At 54.4% G+C, this 26,471-nt stretch overlaps 1 protein-coding gene across 3 annotated transcripts in view; it reads left to right on the forward strand.

The window, feature by feature from the left end:
• Window positions 1-26,471, forward strand: part of LCLAT1 (lysocardiolipin acyltransferase 1) — a 73,811-nt gene that overhangs the window by 14,922 nt on the left and 32,418 nt on the right. For 2 of the 3 annotated variants that reach the window (XM_068153706.1, XM_068153705.1), the window contains 4 exons: window positions 11,475-11,643; window positions 14,792-14,990; window positions 22,511-22,657; window positions 25,809-25,925. In XM_068153706.1, the coding sequence (XP_068009807.1) occupies window positions 11,479-11,643; window positions 14,792-14,990; window positions 22,511-22,657; window positions 25,809-25,925 (628 nt within the window). In that variant the 5' untranslated portion in view covers window positions 11,475-11,478. Of the gene's footprint in view, window positions 1-7,117; window positions 7,244-11,474; window positions 11,644-14,791; window positions 14,991-22,510; window positions 22,658-25,808; window positions 25,926-26,471 lie in introns of those variants that run through there. The other variant, XM_068153707.1, reaches the window with a different exon arrangement.

Here is a 26,471-nt window from a genome sequence, read left to right on the forward strand (position 1 = left end):
TAGCTGAGGGCTGGGGGTCAGGAGGGAGGGCACAGCCTCTGCTCAGCTGCACCCTGGGACAGGACAAGGGGCAGTGGATGGCAACTGCAGCACAGGAGGTTCCAGCTCAGCATGAGGAGGAACTTCTGCCCTGTGAGGGTGCCAGAGGCCTGGAGCAGGCTGCCCAGAGAGGTTGTGGAGTCTCCTGCTCTGGAGCCTTTCCAGCCCCACCTGGATGTGTTCTGTGTGCCCTGTGCTGGATTCTTTGCTCCTGCTCTGGCAGGGGGTTGGTGTTGATCTCTTTGGGTCCCTTCCAGCCCCTAACACCCTGGGGTCAGGGGTACTTGTATTTCTAGTGACTGTGTGTCTGAGCTCAAGTAAGAGCTGTTGCTGAACAGGGCAAGGTTGGTTTAAGGGGGGGCACTGGGGGAACTTTGACTTACTGCTGGACAACTGTAAAATGCAGCATGAATAAAAGGCTGAATTCAAAGGTTAAATCTGCTTGCTTAGTCTGCCTCTTCCTCTGGGCTGTAGGTTGTTCTCAGTGTGTAGTTAAACTGCACCAAGTCAGCTCAGCAAAGCCTGGCACTTCCTCAGAGTCAGCTGTTCAGTTTGACAATGCATGCACAGAGCTCTGCAGAGTACCACACAGCCCTGACAGGACTGCAAATCACCTGAGCATGAGAGCCTCCTGCCCCACAGCTACACTGCCCTTACAGCCACACAGACATGCACATCCCATCACTCATACCCTGAGACCTCCCTCTGGAGCCCTGACACAGGCTTCAACCTGTCCAGAGAAGGGCAACAAAGCTGGGGAGGGGTCTGGAGCACAGCCCTGTGAGGAGAGGCTGAGGGAGCTGGGGTTGCTTAGCCTGGAGAAGAGGAGGCTCAGGGGAGACCTTATTGCTCTCTACAACTACCTGAAGGGAGGTTGTAGCCAGCTGGGGATTGGGCTCTTCTGCCAGGCACCCAGCACCAGAACAAGAGGACACAGTCTCAAGCTGTGCCAGGGGAGGTTTAGGCTGGAGGTGAGGAAGAAATTCTTCATAGAAGGAGAGATTGGCCCTGGGGATGTGCTGCCCAGGGAGCAGCAGTCAACAGTCACAGGTGGTTGTGCAGTTTGAATTGTGCAGATCCTGCTGAATGCCTCTCTCTGAAGCTTTGCTCTTCTCTTTGTGTCTCTGCACATGGGGCCTGAGCAGATGGTTATTGCTCCCAGCTCCTCCTCATCTGGCTCTTCCCATCCTGGAATTCCCTTCAGGGCAACTCGTGTGGAGGTTGTGTTAGCATCTAGGATCACTTCCCACCCCCAGTTCCAGCCTAATGCCTCTGCAATCAGGATGAAGGATCTAGGTTAGGATGGCTTTCTTCTGAGGCATTACTCCTGAAGCTCAATGCATTGATTGTGATAGAAGGCTCTGCCCGGGATGATGGGATGGCACAAAGGGGCTGCAGGCAGTGGAGCATCTCCCTTCTGGGGAAAGGCTGAGGGGGCTGGGGCTCTGTAGCCTGGAGAAGAGGAGCCTGAGGAGTGACCTCGTTCATAAAGATGTGCAGGGCAGTGTCAGGAGGATGGAGCCAGGCTCTGCTCAGTGATGTCCAACAGGCCAGGGGGCAGTGGGTGCAGCTGGAGCAGAGGAGGCTCCTTGTGAACAGAAGGAGAAACTTTTTCACTGTGAGGTGCCAGAGGCCTGGGGCAGACTGATCAGGGAGGTTGTGGAGTCTCCTCTGGAGACCTTCCAGCCCCACATGGATGTGTTCTGTGTGACCTGCTCTGGCAGGAGGCCAGGTTGGAGGTGAGGACAAATTTATCTGCAGGAGTGGTCAGGGACTGGCAGAGGCTGCCCAGGGAGGTGGTGGAGTCCCCACCCCTGGAGGTGTTCCAGAAACCTGTGGCCATGGCAGCTGGGGACAGGGTTTAATGGCCATGGTGGGGCTGGGCCTGTGGCTGGACTGGATGATCTTAGAGGTCTCTTCCAGCTGAGACAATTCTGTGATCTGTGAGAAGGAGCAGGGAGTGCTGGCCAGAAAGGTCACTTGTTAGCTGTGCTCTGGAGTGTGTTTTACTGAGCTGTGGAACAAAGGACTGCAAATACAGAAAACTCTTTGATTAACTTCTTCCTTTCCAAGTGCCTTGACCTTTGCTGAGTTCCCCTGGCTGACATTTAGAAGCCACTCTTATTACTGTTTCCTTTCACTGTTGAGGGCTTATTTGCATATGGACTCCCACATCTCTCGTTGTCACCACTGGCATTTGAGTTTCCTCAGCCCCAGCAGCTTCTGCATTCCACACCAGCATGGGTGCTGCAGCAGTGCAGTGATCCAGGCCTTCTTGCCTGTAGCTCAATGAACTCTCCTGAGCAGGCATTCTCTGGGTAAGCAAAGAGGAGTGAGTGAGAAGAGGACAAAGAGAGGCAAAAAAAGCCCAACCCAAGAGCAGAGCTAATGAGCAGCTACAAAAGCATTTGAAAGGCAGCATGATGTATTCAGATGAGGAGTAAATCACATAAGGCTGACATCACTTCTGCTATATTTAGCTCTGCAACTCTTAGCTGCATTTGTCTAGGTCAAGGTAATGGCTTCTTCAGGCAGGCTTGATGCAAGTGAGTCATAGATTGCACTGCCCCTGCAGAGGAGAGTGGTTGGTGGCTGTGTGGCCATGGTTTTGGAGGTGGGAGGGAGCTTCCTTGCTCTGGAAGTCACTCAGACCTGTTGCAGCCCAGGGTGGTGATGGATGAATTACATAGCCTGTAGGCTGTGCAGCCATCCAGTGAGAGCTGGACAGGCAAACCTCATGGAGTCCAACAAGGGCAAGGGCAGGGTCCTGCATCTGGGGAGGACACCAGGACAGGTTAGGAGCTGCCCTGCTGGAGAGCTGCTCCATGGAGAAAGACCTTGGAGTGCTGGTGGGCAGCAAGTTCTGCATGGGGCAGCAATGTGCCCTGGGGGCCAAGAGAGACAATGGTACCTGGGGGGCATCAGGCAAAGTGTGGCCAGCAGGGCCAGGTGGAGTCCCCATCCCTGGGGGTGTTTGCAGGGAGCCTGGGCAGGTTGGACTTGATGATCCCCAAGGCCTTTTCCCACCTGGTTAATTTTGTATTCTGCCTGATTAACTATCTAAGCCTTTTGTTTTCCTCTTCATCAATCACAGTCTTCTCAGACTTGCTTGTTTGCCCTTTCACTTTGCAGCTTTTAGGGCACTCCTATAGCCAGTCCCCATCCCTGGAGGGGTTCCAGAGGGGATTGGATGTGGCACTTGGTGCCATGGTCTGGTGATGAGGTCTGTGCTGGCAGGTTGGGCTCGATGATCTTTGAAGTCTCTTCCAGCCTTGGTGATTCTGTGCAGTCAGAAACTGGGAGCAGTCAGGTGGCCTCCAGCAGTGCCCTGGGTGTGTGTGAGGAAGCTCTTTGCCTCCTGTGAGCCTTCCCTTCTTGCCTGCCCTTTTCCCCCTGGTTGCTCTGGTTTAGCTTCAGCATTGCTCAGCATAGACTCTGCTGGTCCCTGAACAGCTCTAGCAGCTTCTTCCCTTGAGTCTCTTCAGTCTCCTGCAGTGGTTTCATGGCTGCCTTGCTCTGGAATTGCCTGCCACAGCGTGTCTGGCTAATGCCTCTGCAGTGCCAACTGCGTTTGCAGCCCACTCCAACCTCACTCCTGCTGCAGGGTCTCTGTGGTCTCTGCAAGGGGGAATTCAGCACTTGTTGAACCACTTTCAGTCCTTCTGTTCCTTCCAATCCCCTTCCAGCCCTGGCCAACTGGATTGGAAATGGAGCTGCTGTTGGAAGTGAGCTGCTGCTGTTTTACATAATGCAAAGCTGAAAACCTCCAACTCTTAGTCTCAGATGTTACTTTCTTGTTGGTTTTTCCCCCATTTGTCTGCTGGCAGCTGAGTGAAGGATTGCCTAAAGCACTGGCAGATGACTTCCCCAGTTGCTTCAGCACTGGGTTGCTTTGTTCAGCTGCTCACACTGGGGATGTGCTGCAGGATTGCCAAGTGCTCCTGCAAAGCATTCTGTTCACCCACTTGTCAATAGCATCTAAACACTTTGGAATCAGCTAGGAATCAGATGGGGGCTTCTGCCTTCCTCTGTGTTTGAGGCGCCAAAGCAATCCCCCTCTAACAAGAATCACAGAGTGGCTTAGGTTGGAAGTGACTTCAGATCATCTGCTCCCAATTCCCCACGTTGGGCAGGGGTGCCTCTCAACTGGACTCAGCTGCTCGAGGCCTTACCTAAGCTGGCCTTGAGCATCCCCAGGGAGGGGGCATCCAGGACCTCCCTGGGCAGCCTGTTCCAGTCTCACCACCCTTGTACTGCAGAGCTTCTTCCTCAGATCCAGTCTAAACCTGCTCTTCCTCAGCCTCAAACCATTCCCTCTCATCCTGTCTCTAGACACCCTTATGAGAAGTCCCTCTCCAGCCTTCCAGTGGCAGCCTTCAGGTACTGGAAGGCAGCTCTAAGGTTGCCCTGGAGTCTCCAGGCTGCACAGCCCCAGCTCCCTCAGCCTGTCCTCACAGCAGAGCTGCTCCAGCCCTTGGGTCATCTTTGTGGCCTCCTCTGGACTCACTCCAATAGCTCTGTGTCCTTCTGCTGGGGACAGCAGAACTCCACACAGTATTGGAGGTGAGGTCTCAGCAGAGCAGAGCCCAGGGGCAGAATCCTCTCTCTTGCCCTGCTGCCCACACTGCTCTGGCTGCAGCCCAGCACACTGCTGCCTGCTGGGCTGCAGGAGGGCACTGCCAGCTCATGTTAAGCTTCTCATTGTCCAGCACCCCCAAGTCTTTTTCTTCAGGGCTACTGTCAGCCCACTCTGCACCCAGCCTGGGTTTGTGCCTGGGTTTGTCCCCACCCAGCTGCAGGACCTTGCACTTTGACTTGTTTGAACCTCATGCAGTTGGCACTGGTCCATTTCTCAGGCCTGCCAAGACCCTTCTGGATGGCATCCCTTCCCCCAAACATAAAGCATGAGTTGCTTTGTTATGCTGCACTGCTGATACATTTTCTGGCTTTGAGAGAACTTACTTAGGGGGAAAAAAGTGTTTTATAGCCTCAGATGGAGTAGGCCTGGAACCAGAACCGAGGTGTCTGCATCAGCAGGACCCTGGGCATGGGACACTGAGCACGGGACACTGAGGCAGGGAGCTTGGTGAGCTCGAGTAGAGCTGGCCCAACTCAGTTGCTTGCCTCCCTGGGCAAAGCCTGCCCCTCTGCACAGCACCTCTGAAGGAAGGATTTGCACTGGGTTAGAAATCACTTGGGAGATCTGGATCCACTGGAAGCCCTGGGGATGTCTCTTTGGAGTTCTGTCAAGAGAGAAGCTCCTCCTTGTAGCTGCAGAGCTGGGGAGCAGGGTGCAGGCTGCAGGTCTAACACTGCTTTGTACACCCAGATGTACCCAGGTGTGGTGGTGGTGATCTACAGCTGAGGGGCACAAATGCATTGGAAGACTGTTCACAGATCACACTGGGGTGGGAGGGACCCTCAAAGGTCATCTTGGCCAACCCCCCTGCACCCAGCAGGGACATGGCCAAATAAATCAGGCTGCCCAAGGGCACAGCAAGGCTGATCTGGAATGCCTGCAGGGACAGGGCCTCAACCACATCCCTGGGCAACCTGTTCAGTGTTTCACCACTCTCATGCTGCAGAGCCTCCTCCTGATGTCCAACCTAGCTCTGCCCTGCTGCAGTTTCAAACCATTGCCCCTGACCCTATCCCCACAGCCCCTTCTGAGCAGTCCCTCCCCAGCCTGCCTGTAGGTCTCCTTCAGATGCTGAAATGCAGCTCTGAGGTCTCTAAGGTGCACCAGGGGCATTGTGAGTAGGCTGAGCAAAGAGTTTGCCTTGCAAAGGGTGAGCACAGCAGAGTTTGTGAACCTTGGAAATTACCACTGCTTTCCAGCCTGTACATCCAGGATCTGTTGCCATCCATGTCAAGACCTTGCAGAGCTCCTCCTCTTCTCAGGGGGTGATTGTTTTGGTTCAGTGCCAGCAGGAGAGGTTTAAAAACACTCCACTGAACACTCTGTGAGTTTTGCCTTTGAGTTCTTCAGCCTGGGGTCCTTGATTTCTGCTCCCACTTGAGGTTTCGTTGTGAAATGGGTACTTCTGAAGGCACAAGTGGCACCCCTCCCCACCAAGAGAGCTGTGGAGCCCTGGGGAGCTCTGGAGCAGAGAGGGGAAGAACAAAAGCAATTATGGCTTGGTTAGCACTGCCAGCCACAGAGTGGAACTTCTGAGCTGGCTTTCATGATTGTCACTGGGGTTTGTTGTCAGAGCTGGTCAGCTCTTTGATCTCTTGTGGACTTCCAGAGGACTTCCAGTGCCTGAAAGGGGTCTACAGGGAAGGCAGGAAGGGAGTTTTCATCAGGGCTTGTAGTGATAGGGCAAGGGGGGATGGCCTGAAGCTTGAGGAGGGCAGATTTAAGTCAGTCACAGAAGATCATCTAGTCCCAACCCCCCTGCCATGGGAGGAACACCTTCCACCAGCCCAGGTTGCTCAAGGCCTCATCCCATCTGGCCTTGAACACCTCCAGGAAGGGGGCAGCCACAACCCCCCTGAGCAGCCTGTTCCACTCTCTCACCACCCTGACTTCACCCTTGCAGCCCCAGCTCATTTCACCCAGATGAGAGGTGTTAGAAGTTGCTGTGGAAGCTGTGACTGGGAATTCCCCTTCCAGAATGCAAACGTGAACCTGGGAGCTGGAGCTGCCAGGGCAGAGATGTGCAGAAATGCAGAGCTGCATGAAGCCACTTAACTGCTGCTGCTCTGTGCTGTGCTGCTGGAGAAGAGGCATCTTAGGCTGGCTGGGAGTCTCTGCTTGACTGTAATTGAAGAGAACATTTACCTTTTCCACTGGTGATTGACTGGGAGAGGAACTGTGGCTGGAAGAAGAATCAAACCCCGTAGTTAGCCTTTCCCCATCCACTTCTTGAGGACTAATGAGCACTTTTATTGCCTCTGCTGATTGAATGGAAACTCCCTGACCAGCATTAATTCCCTCTTGCTTTATTGGCACTAAAATCCCTCTCTTCAATTTTGCTTCCAGTGGTGTCATAAAACCTGATTTGCTGACTGCAGAGGACCAAGTGCTTAAAAACCTCTCTAGATACCCAGCAGCTGGCTCTGTTGGTCAGGTAGTTGTGCTTCATCCCCTGCTGGAGGCTAAACCTTTGCTCTGTTCCCACTGAACCTGGAAGATGGATTAACCTCTTTGTACCAGAGCTTTGAACTAGCCAGGGACTGTTTAGGGGGCAAGAGGAGTGTGGTGAGTCCTGACGACTGTCAGTCTTCTGCAGCTTCAGTTCTCGTCTTAGAGCTTTGCTTTTCATCCTGGAACTTTATCTTTTGATCCAGAACTTTATCTTTTGATCCTAGACCTTTATCATTTGATCCAGAACTTTATCTTTTGATCCTAGGACTTTATCTTTTGACCCTAGAACTTTATCTTTGGATCCTAGAACTTTATCTTTTGATCCTACAACTTCACTTTTCACTTGCAGAACTTCCTTGTTTCTCACCAGATAAACTTCTTGTCCATCCTTTGCCCACTGAGAAGCCCTGGAGGAAGTTGTGAAGGAAGAGTAGGCTTGCTGTAGAGAGCAGGCTGCTTAAAACCTTGTGAAATAGTGATGAATGGTCACAAATATGTGCAATAATTAGTAATCAATTCATGTTTACAACTGCATTTGCATCATCATTGATGTTTGTAAGTCTGTGAAGGGTGAGTGTCAGGAGGACAGAGCCAGGCTCTGCTCAGTGATGTCCAACAGGCCAGGGGGCAGTGGGTGCAAGCTGGAGCAGAGGAGGCTCCTTGTCAACAGAAGGAAAAACTTCACTGTGAGGGTGTCAGAGCCCTGGAGCAGGCTGCCCAGGGGGGCTGTGGAGTCTCCTTCTCTGGAGACATTCCAACCCCACCTGGATGTGCTCCTGTGTGAGCTGCCCTGTGTGCTCCTGCTCTGGCAGGGGGGTTGGCCTGGATGATCTTTCAAGGAGCCTTCCATCCCCTAACACTCTGTAATTGGGGGAAATAACAGAATCTAATAGAATCATCATGAACTCGGAGATGGGGAAGGGTAATCTTCCTGATCCCAAAGGAAGTTCTTTACTGTGGGAGCAGTGGCACACTGGGACAGCCCACCAGAGGAATCGTGGATGCCTCGTGCCTGGCAGCATGACCTACAGGTTGGACTTGATGATCTGTGAGGTCTCTTCCAACCTTGGTGATTCTGTGATAGCCTGGTGCCCCTGCTCTGGCAGGGGTGTTGGACTGGATGACCTCCAGAGGTGCCTTCCAACCCCTGACTCAACCCCTGTGCTCATCCTACCAAGCTGCTCTTTGTCTGCCACTCCAGCTGGACCCATCATCAAAGCACGGAGGTGATAAGCTAAGCATGCCAAAACCTGGCTGCAGGCAAGTGTGGCAGCTGTGGGCTGCCCTTTGTTTGTGTGGGATGTTGCACTAACACCATCACCACCATCACCAAAGCTGGGGCTTGCAGCACTGCTGCTGCTCTGTGCAGCAGTTTGCCCCACTGGGGCCAGGAATTGCTAAACCAGACAGACATGCAAACCAAAAACTGTGTGTGAAGGATGGCTGTTCCCAGTACCTGGAGACAGAGCTTGTTTTGCTTCTGCTATGGCAACTGGAGCATGGGAAGTACAGTGCCCCAACAGCTTGGAGTGCTGCCACAAAACACAGCAGGAGCTACAGGCCCGGGGTGAGGGTGCTGTCCTGCTGGCTGCTTGCAGCTCTCCTTGCCTTGGAATGATGTGGGCTCGTTCCCCACAGCTCTGCCCCCCACACAAAAGCAGAGTGGCTCTCATAGATGCATGGAATGGTGTGGGTTGGAAGGGACCTGCAAAGAGAAGGCTGGGGAGAGGCCTTGAGCACAGCCCTGTGAGGAGAGGCTGAGGGAGCTGGGGCTGCTTAGCCTGGAGGAGAGGAGGCTCAGGGGAGACCTTCTTGCTCTCTACAACTCCCTGAAGGGAGGTTGTAGCCAGGTGGGGGTTGGTCTCTTCTCCCAGGCACCCAGCAGCAGAACAAGAGGACACAGTCTCAAGCTGTGCCAGGGGAAGTTTAGGCTGGAGGTGAGGAGAAAGTTCTTCACTGAGAGAGCTGTTAGCCATTGGGATGTGCTGCCCAGGGAGGTGGTGGAGTCCCTGTCCCTGGAGGTGTTCAGGAGGGGATTGGATGTGGCACTTGGAGCCATGGTCTGGTCATGAGGTCTGTGGTGACAGGTTGGACTCGATGGTCCCTGAGGTCACTTCCAACCTTGGTGACACTGTGACTCTGTGAGGCTGTGATTACCTTTCCATTGCTCATTTTCAAATGGAAAGAAGAAAACACCAGCTTCCTGTTTTGCTTGCCCTGAAATCCTTTCTCTCTCAGCATGTCTGAAATAGCCTGTCAAAGGAAAGAAATGAGTCCAGTGGAGGGACTGGAAAGTGACTTCTACTTAACCTTTGGCTTTGCAAACAGTTGTTGGAGCCCAAAACAGATGAGAAGAGTCTATTTTTAGGCCCTCATTTGGAGAATTGATATTTCCCCATTTGCTTTGTCATAGCTGGTAGTGGCTGCTAAATTGTGAAGGCCTGAAGCTGTGTGACAGATGCTTGGAGGGTTGCTGAGTGTTCTGCCATGATGCATTAAGGAGCCTTGGGCACTGTACATTCCCATTTGTAATCAGGGAGTGTAACTGATAGCACAGACACTGAAATATTTCAAGTCTAGACTACTGCCTCAAGAACCAAGGGCTGGTGGCTGTTTGGTGGGATAAGCTGGGAAAGAACTGATAAGGACAGTCGAAGTGCAGCAGGCTTCAAACAGCCACAGATTGTCTAAGGCAGGCTGAGCTGGGAGGCTTCAGCCAGTGCTTGCCTGCCCTGCTGTGATGAGAAGAGAACTGGGGCTTGAAACGCCTGATCTGTCCCAGGCTGTGTGGTCCAGCAGCTGCCTGGGGACAGGCATCTGGCTGGAGGACATCACTGCACCTGGCTCAAGCACCAGTGGCTCTGAGCAGGCCTGAGTGCGTCCTGAAGGAGGTTGCATGCAGCCCCTGGGTGGGGAAGATGAGTTCCTGCAAGGAGAAATGGAGAGGTGGAAAAGGAGACCTACAAGGAAGAAGGGGAGGAGTTTTGACAAGGGCTTGTAGTGCCAGGATGAGAGGGAATGGGCTGAAGCTTGAGGAGGGCAGATTGAGACTGGGGATGAGGAAGGAATCCTTTCCAGTGAGGGTGGTGAGAGCCTGGCACAGGCTGCCCAGGGAGGCTGTGGATGCTCCCTCCCTGGGGGTGTTCCAGGCCAGGCTGGATGAAGCCTTGAGCAGCCTGGGCCTAGTGGAAGATGTCCCTGCCCATGGCAGGGAGCTTGGAACTAGATGAGGTCCCTGGGGGTGTTTAAGGGAAGATTGGATGTGGCACTTGGTGCCATGGTCTGGTTGATGTGGTGGTGGTAGGGGATAGGCTGGACTTGCTGATCCCAGAGGTCTGTTCTGGCCTCAGTAACTCTGTGACTCTGGGATTTTAAGGTCCCTTGCAGCCCAAACCCTTCTATGATCCTGTGAAAAGTGAAGTTCCCCATTTCAGAAGCTGCTGACATTAGTACCTTGGCAGTGACAAAGGTAGTGGCTGAAAAGTCCTTCTGTAGCTCTTCTGGGTGTTTGGCTGACAACAATAACTTGATGAAGATTCTGGGGTTCAGCTGGTTGTTGTAATAAGCAGAGGAAATGATCATGGAATCCTAGAGTGGCTCAGGTTGGAAGGGATCTCAGAGATCATCTACTCCAACCCCCTGCCATGGGCAGGGGTTTCTCTCAGCTGGACTTGCTTGCCCAAGGCCTCATCCAGTCTGGCCTTAAACAGCTCCAGGGAGGAGACATCCACAGCCTCCCTGGGCAGCCTTCTCCAGAGTCTCAGCTCCCTCCTACTGAAGAACTTCTTCCTAGGATCCAGCCTAGCCCTGCTCTGCCCCAGCTTCAGACCGCTGCCCCTGTCCTGTCTCCAGACACCCTGAGGAAAAGTCCTTCTGCAGCTTTCCTGCAGGATCCCTTCAGCTGTTGGAAAGCAGCTCTAAGGTCACCCCAGAGTCTTCTTTCCTCCAGGCTGCACACCCCCAGCTCCTCAGCCTGTGCCCACAGCAGATCTGCTCCATGCCTTGGATCATCTCTGTGGCCTGCTCTGGACTGCCTGCAGCAGCTCTGTGTCCTTACACTGCAGCATTCGAGGTGGGGTCTCCCACGAGCAGAGTAAAGGGGATGCAGCTGACACTATTATGACCCCTTTAGTACCCCAGTGCCCCTTCCCAAGTCACTGTGCTTATGGTTGTTCCTCTGGTGGTGCTGGGGAGCTGGGGCAGTTGGCTGGTGTCTGCTCTCAGGATGCCTTCCCAGCCAAGGGGAGGAAGGAGGAAGCTGCCTCCCACGGGGCCCCTGGACTCGCAGCGCTGTGTGGGTGCTTTCAGTTTCTCTCCCTTAGACAGTGCCCCCTCTCTCTTTCAGAGCCATGGTGTCATGGAAAGGGATTTACTTTGCACTGGCACTATTCCTGGGGAGCTTTTTTGGCAGTATCTTCATGCTGGGGCCCTTTCTCCCCTTGATGCTTGTCTCACCGGCGTGGTACCGCAGGATCACCGACTGCATCGTGGCCACCTGGCTCACCCTCCCCGTGGTAAGTTGCAGCTGGAGCCAGGTCTGGTCATCATTCAGCTGGACTTAAATGCTTCTGATTTGATTTGATTGTGTGTTTTTAATGTTGTTTTGTTACTGCTTGTGTCAAAACAGGCCTTAACCTTCTTAGTCTCTGTGGAGACAATTATCCCAGGCTCACAGAATGCCAGGTTGGGAGGGATCCCCAAGGATCATCTGGTCCAACCTTTCTAAGGGATAGTGTGGCTGAGATGAGCTGGCCCAGCACCCTCTCAAGCTGAGTCTTAAAGCTGCCCAAAGCAGGGGAATCCACTGCTTCCCTTGGGAGATGATTCCAATGCCTGACTCTTCCCATGGGGAAACATTTTCTTCTGGAGTGCAATGGGAATCTCCCCAGGAGTAACTTGTCCCCATCAGCCCTTGTCTATTCCATGGGACTCCTGGTGAAAGAGACTCTGGAAGAGCTGGAAGGTGTCCAGAGCAGGGCCAGGAGGATGAGCAGAGGGCTGGAGCTGCTCTGCTGTGAGCACAGACTGAGGGAGTTGGGGTGGTTCAGTCTGGAGAGGAGAAGGCTCCCAGGAGACCTCATTGTGGCCTTCCAGGATCTGCAGGGGGCTGCAAGAAAGCTGGGGAGGGACTTGTGAGGGTGTCAGGGGGGGATAGGACTGGGGGGGATGGAGCAGAACTAGAAGTGGGGAGATTGAGATTGGCTGTGAGGAAGAAGTTGTTGCCCATGAGGGTGGTGAGAGCCCAGTCCCTCTGTTCTTCCACAGTGAATGTCAGGTAAGCTCCTGACACATCTGAATTGCACTCTTAAGGCCTTCTCCTGCCATCCCCATCCAGTGTCAGTCAGGGGCTGAGCAGGAAAGGGTAGGTGAAGCACCAGGGAGCAGGAGGATTCTTCTGGATGACAAACTTTCTCAGTGAGTGCTCTTCCAAACTCCTCCTTTGGACTGTGTTCCAGTTATCTAATTAGGAGAATTATTAACTCTGTGCTGCAGTGGTGCTGACCTTCACTCCTCTCTTACTTAATCCCCTGAGAATTTAGTCCTTGTAGTTGAATTAGAGAGAAATGACTGCAGGTGAAGAGCTTCCCCTAGAAATGAAGTCTTCCTCACTTAAATGCATCAGCTTTATAGCTCCAGGAGTCTGAAAATCAATAGCAAAGCTCTTCCCTGAATTGCTCCTGAGGAAAGGCAGGAGGAATGGGATCTGTCTCTTCATCTGTTCTCTGAACCCCGAGGGACTTCATTCCTTTAGGCCTTTACAGATAGGTTTACCTCTTTTTTCCTGCTGCACTGGTGTGCAGAAATGTGTACAGTGTGGCAGCAAGGATGAATTCCCTTTGTGACATACCAGCTAGTTGCTGCTCTCTCTGCTTCTCTCTGGTGTGTTCTAAAGGGATGTCCTGGTGAGGGATGTCCTGGTGAGGGGTGCCCTGCTGAGGGATGCCCTGCTGAGGGATGCCCTGCTGAGGCCACATCTGGAATATTGTGTCCAGTTCTGGGCCCCTCAGTTCAAGGAGGACCTCAGGGTCTGCTTGAGAGAGTCCAGTTCAGAGCCACAGAGATGCTGAAGGGAGTGGAACATCTCCCTGCTGAGGACAGGCTGAGGGAGCTGAGGGGCCTGAGGGGAGACCTCATTCATGTTGATAAAGATGTGCAGGGCAGTGTCAGGAGGATGGAGCCAGGCTCTGCTCAGTGATGTCCAACAGGCCAGGGGGCAGTGGGTGCAGCTGGAGCAGAGGAGGCTCCTTGTGAACATGAGGAAAAACTTTTTCCCTGTGTCAGAGCCCTGGAACAGGCTGCCCAGGGGGGCTGTGGAGTCTCCTTCTCTGGAGACTTTCCAACCCCACCTGGATGTGCTCCTGTGTGACCTGCCCTGGGTGATGCTGCTCTGGCAGGGGGTTGGACTGGATGAGCTTTTGAGGTCCCTCCCACCTGTGATTCTCTGAGTTGTTTCATGGTCTGGTGATCATTACTAAATGTGATGAAGTTAAGAGGAAAGAAGTAACTGCCAGGAAAGGGAAGAGAAGGGCTCCTGGTTCTTGCCATGGCAAGGTGTAGCTGGCTGCTGATAGTGTCACAGGAGGACCCTTGCTCTGTTTGTCTCCCAATGTTCTGCAATTGCAGACTCCCCAGAATCAAACACCAGGCTTGAAGGAGGAGCTACAGCTCCTATCTAGGTCTACATCATTAAAGGGATTGGAAGGGGCCTCCAAAGGTCATCTGGTCCAACACCCCTGCAGAGAGCAGGGGCATCCTCCACTAGATCAGGTTGTCCAGAGCCCTCTAGAGCCTGACCTTGAATATCTGCAGGGATGGGGCCTCAGCTACCTCCCTGGGCAACCTGTGCCAGTGCTCCACCACCCTCATGGTGCAGAACTTGTTCCTAACATCCAATCTAAATCTGCTCTGACTTCACCCCCCTGCCCTTTACACATCTCTCTGCTGTGTGCAGCCATTGTGATTTCTGCCATTAGGTTCTACCTGGTTTTGCAGGTGGAAGTCAAGCACAAACATCTTGGCCACCTGTACCCAAGAGGAAAGCAAGGCAACTTCTGATGCCTTCCCAGCCCTTGTGGTGTTGAGCAACAGATTATCTCTGCAGCCAGTCTCTCCTTTAATTAGTAATTAGTCACTGGCCACTGGGAGGAGCTGCCCAGGGAGGTGGTGGAGTCCCCATCCCTGGAGGTGTTCAAGAGGGGACTGGATGTGGCACTTGGAGCCATGGTTTGGTTGTCAGGAGGGGTTAGGGATTAGGTGACAGGTTGGACTTGATGATCTCTGAGGTCTGTTCCAGCCTGGCTGATGCTCTGATACATCTCCTGCCAGCTCCCAGTCCATACTGCTCTGCCTTTACTCCAGCGTGAGAGTATTCTGGGGTGGGGCATAAAACAGAGGGGAAAACCAGCATTTGATGTTGGAGCTTGATGGAAGAAGAGTGCCTTTAAGAAGTGCTATTTAATTGTGGTTTCCTCTGCCATTGAGCAGCTGTCTCTGTGGCAGAGCTGCCTGCTCCATCAGGAGGCAGGCAGAGGTTGGTGTGCCGCTGGTAGCACAGTGAAGAGTCACTCCAATGCATTGTTACTGCTAATGGGCTGCTGCTGCTGCTGCTGCTTTTGCCCTGCTGGGAGTGAAGTGAATCCTCTTCTGTGATGCTGTTTTTAGGCCTTGCTGGAAATGGTGTTTGGTGCCAAGGTGGTTGTGACTGGTGATGGGTTTGTGCCGGGGGAGAGGAGCGTGATTATCATGAACCACCGCACCCGCATGGACTGGATGTTCCTCTGGAGCTGCCTGCTGCGCTACAGCTACCTCAGGCTGGAGAAGATCTGTCTCAAAGCCAGCCTCAAAGGCATTCCAGGATTTGGTAGGTGGCTGAACCCTTCAGTGTGAAAGGGAAGTGTGTTAGCTTTTCATTGATCCCTAGGATGGGTTGGGTTGGAAGGGACCTTAAGGATCATCTGGTTCCGACCCCCCTGCCGCGGGCAGGGACACCTCCTGCTAGATGCAGGTCGCTCCAGGCCTCATCCAACCTGGCCTTGAACATCCAGGAGAGGGCAGCCATGACCTCCCTGGGCAGCCTGTGCCAGTCTCTCACCACCCTCACTGGAGAGAATTTCTCCTTCATCTCCAGCCTCAATCTGCCCTCTCAAGCCTCAATCCATTCCCTCTCACCCTGGCACTACAAGCCCTTGTCAAAACTCCCTCCCCTGTAGCCCCCTTCAGGTACTGGAAAGCCACTATAAGGTCTCCCCAGAGCCCCCTCTATGCTGAACAGCCCAAACTCTCTCTGCCTGTCCCCACAGGATAGGTTCTCCAGTCCCTGATCATCTTCATGATGTCTTCTGGACCCACTCCAGCAGTTCTGTGTCCCTCTTATGCTGGGGGCACCAGAACTGGACCCAGTGCTGCAGGGGGGGTCTCAGCAGAGCAGAGGGGCAGAATCCCCTCCCTGTGCTGCTGCTCTGGATGCAGCTCAGCACACAGCTGCCTGCTGGGCTGCCAGTGACCACTGCTGGCTCCTGGGGAGTTTGTCATCAGCTGACACCCCCAAGTCCTTCTCCTCCAGACTGCTCTCAGGCCACTCCTCACCCAGCCTGGATTTGTGCTTGGGATTGCCCCAACCCAGTTGCAGGACCTCACACTTGGCCTTGTTGAACTGCCTGAGGCTGGCTTGGGCCCCCTCTCAAGCCTGTTCCTGTGGATGGATCCCTTCCCTCCAGCCTGTCAGCCAGGCCAGACAGCTTGGTGTCATCTGCAAACTTGCCCAGCACTGCTCATGCTCTGTTTGATGACCTGGGTTGAAATTCTCTTGTGCTCACAAACCTGTGTGAAATGTGTGGTGCATTGAGTGGTGAAATGTCCTGGGACACCTGGGCTGCTGCTTAGGCACTTCTCTCACTGAGAGAACTTGGGGCTCTTTAGTCTGGAGAGGAGAAGGCTGAGAGGGGATCTGATCAATGGCTATCAATATCTGAGGGGTAGGGGTCAGGGTGAAGGAGCCAGGCTCTGTTTGGTGGTGCCCAGTGACAGGACAAGGAACATCAGGTACAAGCTGGAGCACAGGAGGTGCCACCTCAACATGAGCAGGGTGGTGAGCCCTGGAGCAGGCTGCCCAGAGGGGCTGTGGAGTCTCCTTCTCTGGAGCCTTTCCAGCCCCACCTGGATGTGTTCTGTGTGACCTGCCCTGGGTGATGCTGCTCTGGCAGGGGGCTTGGACTCTGGAGGTCCCTTCCCACCCCTCACACTCTGTGGCTCTCTGATTTCTTTTCCATATGCCACTGGTGCTTACAGGTGAAAACATTTCTGCTCTCTGTGCTGAAAGCATGTTTCAGGACACTGAAGAAAGACCTTGGGACTCTTTTCAAAGCCTCTTTCACCATTGTGGGCTTTTGGTGCCATTTCACTCCACCTTGCAGATCTTTCCACCAGGCTCCTTTCTTCCTTAGGCAATTGATACTATGCTGAAGGAGAGAAAAGGATCCAGCAGCAGCTCTGTAAGGAACTGCAAGGTTGATGGTTCACCTCCATCACTGCAGCTCTCAGTTTCCTTTGGTTATGCTAAATATGCTGCAGGAAATAAGAAGTGATCAATACTGATAGTGAGGGAGGCTGGACATGGGTCCCAGCTTCAGGTACTTAGAGAAATCATTGTCCCAGAAATGGCTGGCTGAGGGACTGGGCAGAGCTGGCTGAGATCACAGCTTCTCTCTGCAGTTTTATTCCTCTCTCAGCTTTCTTTGCTGGTTTATACAAGGCTAGCTGGGGCAGGATGTGCATCAACTTTCTGCTGTCCAGAGGAGCCTTATTTATAGCTGCTTTTTGTCAGGCCATTTGTCTGAGCAGGGCCTGCTGGCAGGATTCCACGAGGAGGATCTCTCCTGGAGTTGCAGAGTTATTGAATTCACTTGCTGGGCTTTTAGTCCTCCTAAGTAAGAGCTGCACTCAGGTAACACAGCTACATTTTTCCCCCCTGGCAGTCAGAGTTTATGGGCAGTTTTGCCTGACAGAGGACACCTCTTCTGACAGCACAGGAAATGGCAAGATGTGGATTAATAGCAATGCTTCAGCACACAGCAGCTCTGGGGGGGTCTCCTCTTCCTCTCCCTGTGAGACCACACCTGGAATACCCTGTCCAGCTGTGGGCTCCCCAGCTCCAGAGAGACAGGGAACTACTGGAGAGAGTTCAAGAGATTTAGGAGGATGGTTGGGGGACTTCAACATCTCTGCTAGGAAGAAAGGCTGAGAGCCCTGGGGCTGTTTAGTCTGCAGAAGGGAAGGCTGAGAGGGGATCTGATCAATGGCTATCAATAGCTGAGGGGTAGGGGTCAGGGTGAAGGTGCCAGGCTCTGTTTGGTGGTGCCCAGTGACAGGACAAGGAGCAAGAGGCACAAGCTGGAACCCAGGAGGTGCCACCTCCACATGAGGAGACTTTTTAACCCACATTCTGCTTCAAGTTATGTGTGAGGTAAGGCCTAGAGGGCAGCCCTCTGGTGCCAAGTTGGTGAACATCTTACAGACCCATAAAATGGTAGGGGCTGGAAGTGACCTCCAAAGATCATCTGAAGCCACCAGCACAAGAGGGATATGGACCTGCTGGAGTGGGTCTAGAGGAGGGCCACCAAAGGCCTGGAGCACCTTCCCTATGAAGGCACACTGAGAGAGTTGGGGCCCTTCAGCCTGGAGGAGAGAAGGCTCTGGGGAAACCTTAGAGCTGCATTTCAGTATCAGAAGGGGAGCTACAGGAAGGCTGGGGAGGGACTGCTCAGAAGGGCTTGTAGGGATAGGATGAGGGACACTGCTCTGAAGCTGGAGCAGGGGGGATTCAGCTTGGACATCAGGAGGAGGCTCTGCACAGTGAGAGTGGTGAAACACTGAACAGGTTGCCCAGGGATGTGCTTGAGGCCCTGTCCCTGGAGACACTCAGGATCAGCCTTGATCAGCCTGGACAGCCTGATCTACCTGGAGGTGTCCTTGCTGACTGCAGGGGGCTTGGACATGATGACCTCTGAGAGTCCATTCCAGCCCAATGCAATCTGTGAATCCAGTCCAAACCCTGTGCCAAAGCAGCATCACCTGGGGCAGGTCACACAGGACACATCCAGGAGCAGGAGACTCCACAACCTCTCTGGGCAGCCTGCTCCAGGGCTCCAGCACCCTCACAGCAAACTTTTCTTCATGTTGAGGGGTGCCAGTGTGTATCCATTGCCCCTTGTCCTACCCCAGGACACCACTGGAAAGAGCCTGGCCCCTTCTTTGTGACAGCCACCCTCCAGATATGTAGAGACATTGATCAGAGCCTCTCTCAGTCTTCTCTTTTCCAAACTACACAGCCCCAGGGCTCTCAAGCCCCAGCACCTTGGAAGTATGAAGCATTGCACCTTTGTACTGTCTCAGCTGGGATGGGAAAGTAGGTCACAGCATCACAGAAACATTCAGGTTGGAAAAGAGCCTCAGGATCACCAAGTCCACCCCAGAGCCCTACTCTGCAAGGCTCACCTCTAAACCATGTCCCCAAGCACCACATCCAAACTAGGCTTGGTGACTCCTGTGAGAGACTCCAGTGCTCTGAGAGGTGTATATGGTAGGTGAAGGGGAGAGCTTGGAGTGCAAACAGATCCAGAGTCTTTCTCACCCCTTTAGCAGGTTAAAAGTGTAAAGGTATCAGGTTTAATGAGTCTGTGGAGCCTGTTACAAGCAGGCAGTTGGATTCCAGGTAATGAAAATCAGATGGGGCAGGGGGATGCATGGAGTCACTTAGGTAGGTCTTAACTTCTTCATTCTTTGCATTCCACTGCATGGGGGAAAGTGAACCTCCCAACACCAAACTGATGAAAAGGTGAGGTTTAAACAAAATAACTAAAGGAGCCCAAAGCAAACCAGATGGTGCTTCTGCCTGAGAGGAGCTCTGCCCTGGCCCGTGGTGTGCAGCACAGTTCTCAAGGAGCAGGTGGTGCCTGTCAGGAACCTTAGCTTCAGAAAGCACTCCTGCAGCCTTGCAGTGCCACTCACCAAGGCTGGCATCTCCAGGCACCACCACTCTGGTCTTGGCTCTTGCTGCAGTTTCTTCTGTGACACAATCAGAGAACTGTCAGGGCTGGAAGGGACCCCAAGGCTCAGCCAGCCCCAACCCCCTGCCATGGGCAGGGACACCTCACACCACAGCAGGTTGCTCACAGCCACCTCCAGCCTGGCTGCAAACACCTCCAGGCAGGAGGCTCCCACCACCTCCCTGGGCAGCCTGTGCCAGGCTCTCACCACCCCCATGGGGAAGAAGTGGCCTGGTGCCCCATCTGAGTGCTGGGCTGAGCACCCCCCCTTACCCTGCACCCTCTGAGTCGATCCTTTGGAGCTGTCCCCAGGCGCGAGCCTCCCCGGCAGCAAGTGCCAAGTCATTTGAGTCAGCCTGGTCTTCAATGGAGCAGGGCAAAGCCACTCAGATTATCCTGCCTTTGCCAGGGGCTGAGAGCATGCACACTGACAGCTATGATGGATCAGCTCCCATGGAGTGAAGGAGCAGAGTGCTTGAGCAGAGCAGGCTTCGGCGCTTGGCTGGGCTGCGGCACGGTTAGCGCCGCACGCCGCGGGGAGTCGGGCTGTGTGTGGGGTGACAGGGAGGTGTTAGTGCTGCCACAGCTCCTTCCTTAGTGTGCTGGGTGGAAATTACCCCCCAGCCCCCCACATAAAACTGCCAGGCCAGACCAGAATAGAATGGAATAGCATTAACCAGGCTGGAAAAGACCTTGGAGATCATCCAGTCCAACCTATCACCCAACACCATCCAATCAACCAACCCACGGCACCCAGGGCCTCAGCTAGGCTCTGCCAGCTCAGATGGAGGCACAAATGAAGTTGGGTTTACAAGCAAAACTGCAATGGGATGAAGAGAAGGCTCTGAGGAGACCTTGCTGTGGTCTGAAGGAGGCCTGCAGGAAAGCTGGGGAGGGACTTGTGAGGGTGTCAGGGAGGGACAGGACTGGGGGGGATGGAGCAGCACTGGAAGTGGGGAGATTCAGACTGGATGTGAGGAAGAAGTTGTTCCCCATGAGGGTGGTGAAGGACTGGAACTGGTGAAATAGTTTGTGCTGCACTTGGTTTGTGTGGGGAGGAAAACTTGGGTCCTCTACTATCAGTCATCTGACCAGCAGGCAGTCTGTTCTCATTTGAGCAGTCAGGACCGCTGTGGCTGATGAGATGCACACTGAGAGACAGAAAAGCTCCTCCACAGCACTGGCTGCTACCTGTTGGACAGCCTGGCAGATCAAACCTGCTTTGAAAACCCAACTCCCTTCCCTCCTTCCCTCTCTTCCTGCCCTCTTCTCTCCCTCCCTCTCTTCCTGCCCTCTTCTCTCCCTTCCTCTCTTCCTACCCTCTTTTATCCTTCCCTTCCTCCCCTCTTTTATCCCTCCCTCTCTTCCTCCCATCTTGTCTCCTTCCTTCTCTTCCCTCTTTTCTCCCTCCCTCTCTTCCTGCCCTCTTCTCTCCCTCCCTCTCTTCCTCCCCTCTTTCCTCCCTACCTCTCTTCCTCCCCTCTTCTCTCCCTCCCTCTCTTTCTCTCTCCCTCCTCTCTGACACCTGTCCTTACATTGCTGCCTGTGGTTAATTTTTCATGGCCTGTATATAACACCAGCACTTGGGCCAGGAATTGGAAACTGTCTCTCTGTGTCCTCTGCTCTGTGGCAGGTTAGTCAGGTAAAGTACAAATCACCCAAGCAGCAACTTTCTGAATAGCTGAAGGTGTTTGTAATTTGATGTTCACAGTGCTGCCAAGGAGTGAGCACTGGGAGGACTTTTGCACAAGTTTCCATGTGATGGAAAGCCTTCTGCTCCAGGACAGAAGGCAGGGGAGCAGGTGGGATCTGGCAGCGAGGCTTTTTGCCATGCTCCCTCTGTTGTGGACCCAAATCTCTCTTCCCAAGGAGCTGCTGAGCTGGGAAGGCATCAGCAGACTTGCCAAGCAAGCATTTGTTTTGCTGCTGCTTTCCCTCCTTTCCACCTACAGCCTCTGCTGCAGTGAGAGCAGAAGGACTGAGTAGTTCAGGCCTGCTGTGTGACACCCCTCACAGAAAGGTTTGGCACCTAGGTGTTTTGCATGCACCAGGCTAGGCCTAGTGGCTGAGATAGATGGAGCACACAACAGGTATCATAGTGTCATAGAATCACAGTGTCAGTCAGGGCTGGAAGGGACCCCAAGGATCATCCAGTCCCAACCCCCCTGCCATGGGCAGGGACACCCCACACTAGATCAGGCTGGCCAGAGCCTCATCCAGCCTGGGCTTAAACACTTCCAGGGACAGGGCCCCATCCACCTCCCTGGACAACCCCCTGATCATTTTCATGGCCCTCCTCTGGGCCCTCTCCATCAGCTCCATGTGCTTCCTACACTGAGTGCTCTGGAGCTCGGTCTAACACGCTGTGAGTCACCAGAGCAAAGGAGGAGCAGACTTTGAGAGCTGTGGTGAGGAGAGAGGAGCATGCAGGGCTGTGACACTGCCTCTTTGATGTGGGATACCTAGCTGCAGGCTTTCTGCTGAGCTACAGAGTGAGCCAGGAGCGTGGGCAAGGCAATGTGATGCTCCTCTGAGCTTCCACCTGCTTTAGGGAGGTAGCATCTCAGGCATGTGGAGGAGCCAGAGCACTGAGCTGTCAGCTCTGCTGCCTGCACTAGTGGACAGCACTTGCTGTCTGATGTGTCTGACCACCCTTCCCCAGGAGAGCCTGGCACAGGCTGCCCAGGGAGGTGGTGGAAGCCTCATCCCTGGAGGTGTTTGCAGCCAGGCTGGATGTGGCTGTGAGCAACCTGCTGTGGTGTGAGGTGTCCCTGCCCATGGCAGGGGGTTGGAGCTGGCTGAGCCTTGAGGTCCCTTCCAGCCCTGAGAGCTCTGTGATTCCACTAAATTGTGCCAGCAGAGCTGAGAGCCTTGACTGAAGGCAATGCTGTTTGCCCCCCTGGGCTGCAGGCTCAGCAGCAGCTTCATTCCTTTCCCTGTGCAGTGCTCTCACTTTGCTGCCAGGCTGTACACCTGCACAGCTGGCTGGTGTGCTCCCTGCAAACAAGTGGCTAGGCATCAAGTTGTGCTATGTTTTCCCCCTTCTGTGATCAAGAGTGAATAGCAGCTCTGTAGTTGGAGGGGCTGAAATTACTCCCCAGCATGAAAGTGCCAGAGCAGCTGAGCTGGAAGCCAAGGCAGCTGCATGTGCAAGCACAGCTCCCACCATCCAGGAGTGTGGAATGCAGTGAGTGTGTCCAGCACAAACACTCACCTGTACTTACCAGGGCCAGGCTGCATCAGGCCTGTGTCTGCCACAGCCTGTGAAATGCCTTGGGAGGGCAGCCTGTGTGGAAGTGAGTGAGAGTGTTACTGAAGGTGTATTCTTTACCTGCAGGCTGGGCCATGCAGGTTGCTGCCTTTGTGTTCATCCAGAGGAGGTGGGAGGATGACAAGAGCCACTTTGAAAGAATGCTGGATTATTTCTGTGACATCCATGAACCCCTGCAGCTCCTCATCTTCCCAGAAGGAACTGATCTCACAGGTAGGCTGTGCTCCTCACCTCTGCTGAGGCAGCTGAGCTGGGAATCCCTGGTGGTTAGGACATAATTGCAGAAGTCCAAGGCTGGAGCAAACCTGAGCTCCCGTGGGTGGGAGAAAAGAGGACACAGAGTTCATAGTGTCATAGCATCAGTCAGGGTTGGAAGGGACCACAAGGATCATCCAGTTCCAACCCCCCTGCCATGGGCAGGGACACCCCACACCAGATCAGCCTGCCCAGAGCCTCATCCAGCCTGGCCTTAAACACCCCCAGGGACAGGGCCCCAACCACCTCCCTGGACAACCCATTCCAGGGCTTCACCACTCTCATGGGGAAGAACTTCCTCCTCCCCTCCAGCCTGAATCTCCCCACCTCCAGCTTCATTCCATTCCCCCCAGTCCTATCACTGCCTGAGATCCTGAGCAGTCCCTCCCCAGCCTTCTTGCAGCCCCCTGCAGATCCTGGAAGGCCACAATGAGGTCTCCTGGGAGCCTTCTCCTCTCCAGCCTGCACAACCCCAACTCCCTCAGGCTGTGCTCACAGCAGAGCAGCTCCAGCCCCCTGCTCCTCCTCCTGGCCCTGCTCTGGGCACCTTCCAGCACCTCCATAGTTGTTGGAGCCAGTCCAGAGGAGGACCACAGCCATGATCCAAGGGTTGGAACACCTCTGCTGGAACACAGAAAGCTCCACCTCAACATGAGGAGAAACTTCCTTTCTCTGAGGGTGTTGGAGCCCTGGAGCAGGCTGCCCAGGGAAGTTGTGGAGTCTCCTTCTGTGGAGGCTTTCCAAACCCAGCTGGGTGTGCTCCTGTGTGGCCTCCCCAGGTGATCCTGCCCTGGCAGGGGGGTTGGACTGGGTGATCTTCAGAGGTCCCTTCCACCCCCTCCCACTCTGAGAGTCATTTGTATCAGTTGATGACTCAGGCTAAGTGTGAGTGCATGCTGCTGATGCCATTCAGGCCAGAGCTCTCTGCCTCCCAGATGCTCCTCCTCACAGTGCCAAATCCCCCATCTCTGCTTGGATGTCTGAGCACAGATTTATCACAGATCTTTTGTCAGGGCATTGCTCTGGTTCTGGTTCTTCCTTCCTCCTGCTTGTGTAGCATCCTCTCTAACCCTGCAGATTCACTTGGCTATGGCTGGATGGTTCTTCTGAAGCCACTGCAGGTGGGGTGGGGATCCTGCTCCCCCTGCTGTGTTGAGCAGCTCAGGGAGCAAGCAGAGAAGTGGGAAGCATGAAGGGCAGGGCAGATGACCTGCAGGGAAGCACTGGCCTCTTCAAGTGTCTGCTGTTTGGCACTCTCATTTGCCACTAGTAATGGTGTTAGATGAGGCCTTGAGCAACCAGGTCTAGTTGAGAGGCATCCCTGAGCACAGCAGGAGGTTGGAGTAGATGATCTGTGAGGTCTCTTCCAGCCTGGGCCATGCTGTGAGTCTGTGTGGGCTTGTGTGCTGGAGGGGAGCTGATGTTCTGGATCTGCTGGAGAGAGTCCAAGGGAGAGCTACAAGGGAAGAGTGATCAGACCTTGGAACAGGCTGCCCAGGGAGGTGGTGGAGTCCCCAAGCCTGGGTGTGTTTGAAGGTGGTTTGGCTGTGGTGCTGGGGGCTATGGCTCAGGGGTGAGCCTTGCAGGGTGAGGATGTTGGTTGGGCTTGGTGGTGCTGAGCCTGAATGTCTCTGCCATTCTGTGATCCTACACTTACTGTCAGGGTAGCATCAAGCCCCCTTGGCCTTCCTGGCTGACTGTTACAAACCTTGTTTGATGCACCAAGACCTGGCTTGGTGGCTGTTGGGAAGGGCAGGGGGAGGTGCCAGTGATCATCACAGTGGCTGAGAGCATTCCTCTGGTTCTACAATCCCCTCACAGCAGGGCCCTGCAAAAGGGCAGTGCTCTCTGTGGCAGCAAACTGCAGGGTCCAGAGGCAAGGCAGGGAGGCAAACATCAGGGACACAAAGCTGGGCAGTGTTGGGCACTGCCAGTGCCCAGCTGCTCACACCTTGGCAGAGAGGCTCTGAGGCAAAGGCAAAGCTGGAAGATGCTCTGCAGATGTTTACAAGGGAAGGCTTTCCAAGCACCAGGAGGAGCACTGAGAGGAGGTTTGAAGGTGATTGCAGTGGAGGTCTCAGACCTTGTGTGGCAGCATTGGTTATGTCTTGCTCAGGACTGGCTCCTGGGCTGTCCTGCAGCACCAGTCAGAGCCTTCTGCAAGCACCAAGGGATTCATTCACAAGCTCCCTCTGAAAGCAAGTGCCAGGGAGCAGACCTGCAGAGAGGGTTTGCCTGAGTGCTAATTAGCTGTGTGAACTCTGAGGTGATTAAGGCTTAGACTTGATTTCTTTTCTGTTAATTACTGAAGTCTGCTGTAGAGCCTGAGGTTTAACCTGCAGCATTCAGGTTGCACTTCAGCTGCATTGCATTCAGGAGCAGCTGAGGGAGCTGGTGTGGCCCAGTCTGGAGAAGAGGAGGCTGAGAGGAGACCTCATTGCTCTCTGTGACTCCCTGAAAGGAGACTGCAGTGGAGGAAGGAAGGAAGGAAAGGAAGTGACCTGAAATTGTGCCAGGGGAGGTTTGGGTTGGAGATGAGGACAAATTTCTTTCCTGAAAGGATGGTCAGGGATTGGCACAGGCTGCCCAGGGAGGTGGTGGAGCCCCCATCCTGTATGAACAGGGCACTTTGGGCCATGGTTACATGGCAGTGGTCAGAGATCAGGAGCAACTTGCTCTCTGCAGGAGTGCTCAGGCACTGGCACAGGCTGCCCAGGCAGGTGGTGGAGTCCCCATCCCTGGAGGTGTGGAGGTGGCACTTTGGGCCATGGTTCCATGGTGGTGTGGGGATGGTGGTTGGACTGGGTGACCTTAGAGATCTGTTCCAAGCAGCAACAGCCCTGTGGGTCTGTGAAATGTGCAGGACTTGCTGATGCCTTTCTGCAGTGAAGCAAGAGCACCAAAAGGCTTTCCTTGCACTCCACATCCCTCTCCCTCCTGGCAGCCCCCTGGGAGCGCACTCGCAGCCCGCCTGCAGCTGGGAACTGCGGCACTTTCCTGCCTCTGTGCTGCATCAGCTGCTCTTGTGTCTGCAGCCAGCAGCAGTGCTTTGCTCCTGGGGTGTGTGTGCACGCTGACAGGGGCTGGGGCCTCTCCTTCTCTCCTGCAGCCAACACCAGAGCCCGCAGCAACGAGTTCGCGGCGCGGAGCGGCCTGCAGCGCTACGACTACGTCCTGCACCCGCGCACCACCGGCTTCACCTGCGTGGTTCAGCGCCTCAGGCAAGGTACTGCTGCCCTCCTCCCGCTCCCTCTCGGCCCTCAACTCGCCCAAGCTGCAGCAGCACAGGGGCCTGCAGTCCCAGAGTGGGCTGGGCTGGAAGGCACCTCCCAAGGTCATCCAGTCCACCCCCCGTGGCAGGGATGTCTTCCACTAGAGCAGGCTGTGCAGAGCCCTGCTGAGCCTGACCTGCAACGCTGGGGCCTCTGGCACTGGGCCCAGCTGCAGGAGCTGCAGCATCAGCCAGGCTGGAAAAGACCTTGGAGATATCCAGGCCAAGCTGTCACCCAGCACCATCCCATCAGCTAAACCATGGCACCAAGGGCCTCATCCAGGCTCTTCCTAAACACCTCCAGGGATGGGGACTCCACCACCTCCCTGGGCAGCACATCCCCAGGGCCAATCTCTCTTGCTGGGTAGAATTTCTTCCTAACATCCAGCCTGAGCCTGCCCTGGCACAGGTTGAGACTGTGTCCTCTTGTTCTGGTGCTGGGTGCCTGGGAGAAGAGACCAACCCCCACCTGGCTACAACCTCCCTGCAGGGAGTGGGAGA

Source organism: Melanerpes formicivorus, unplaced genomic scaffold, assembly GCF_026170545.1.
Source record: "Melanerpes formicivorus ecotype bairdi unplaced genomic scaffold, bMelFor1.0.p_v2 SCAF_26, whole genome shotgun sequence".
In the NCBI taxonomy this organism is placed as follows: Eukaryota; Metazoa; Chordata; class Aves; order Piciformes; family Picidae; genus Melanerpes; species Melanerpes formicivorus.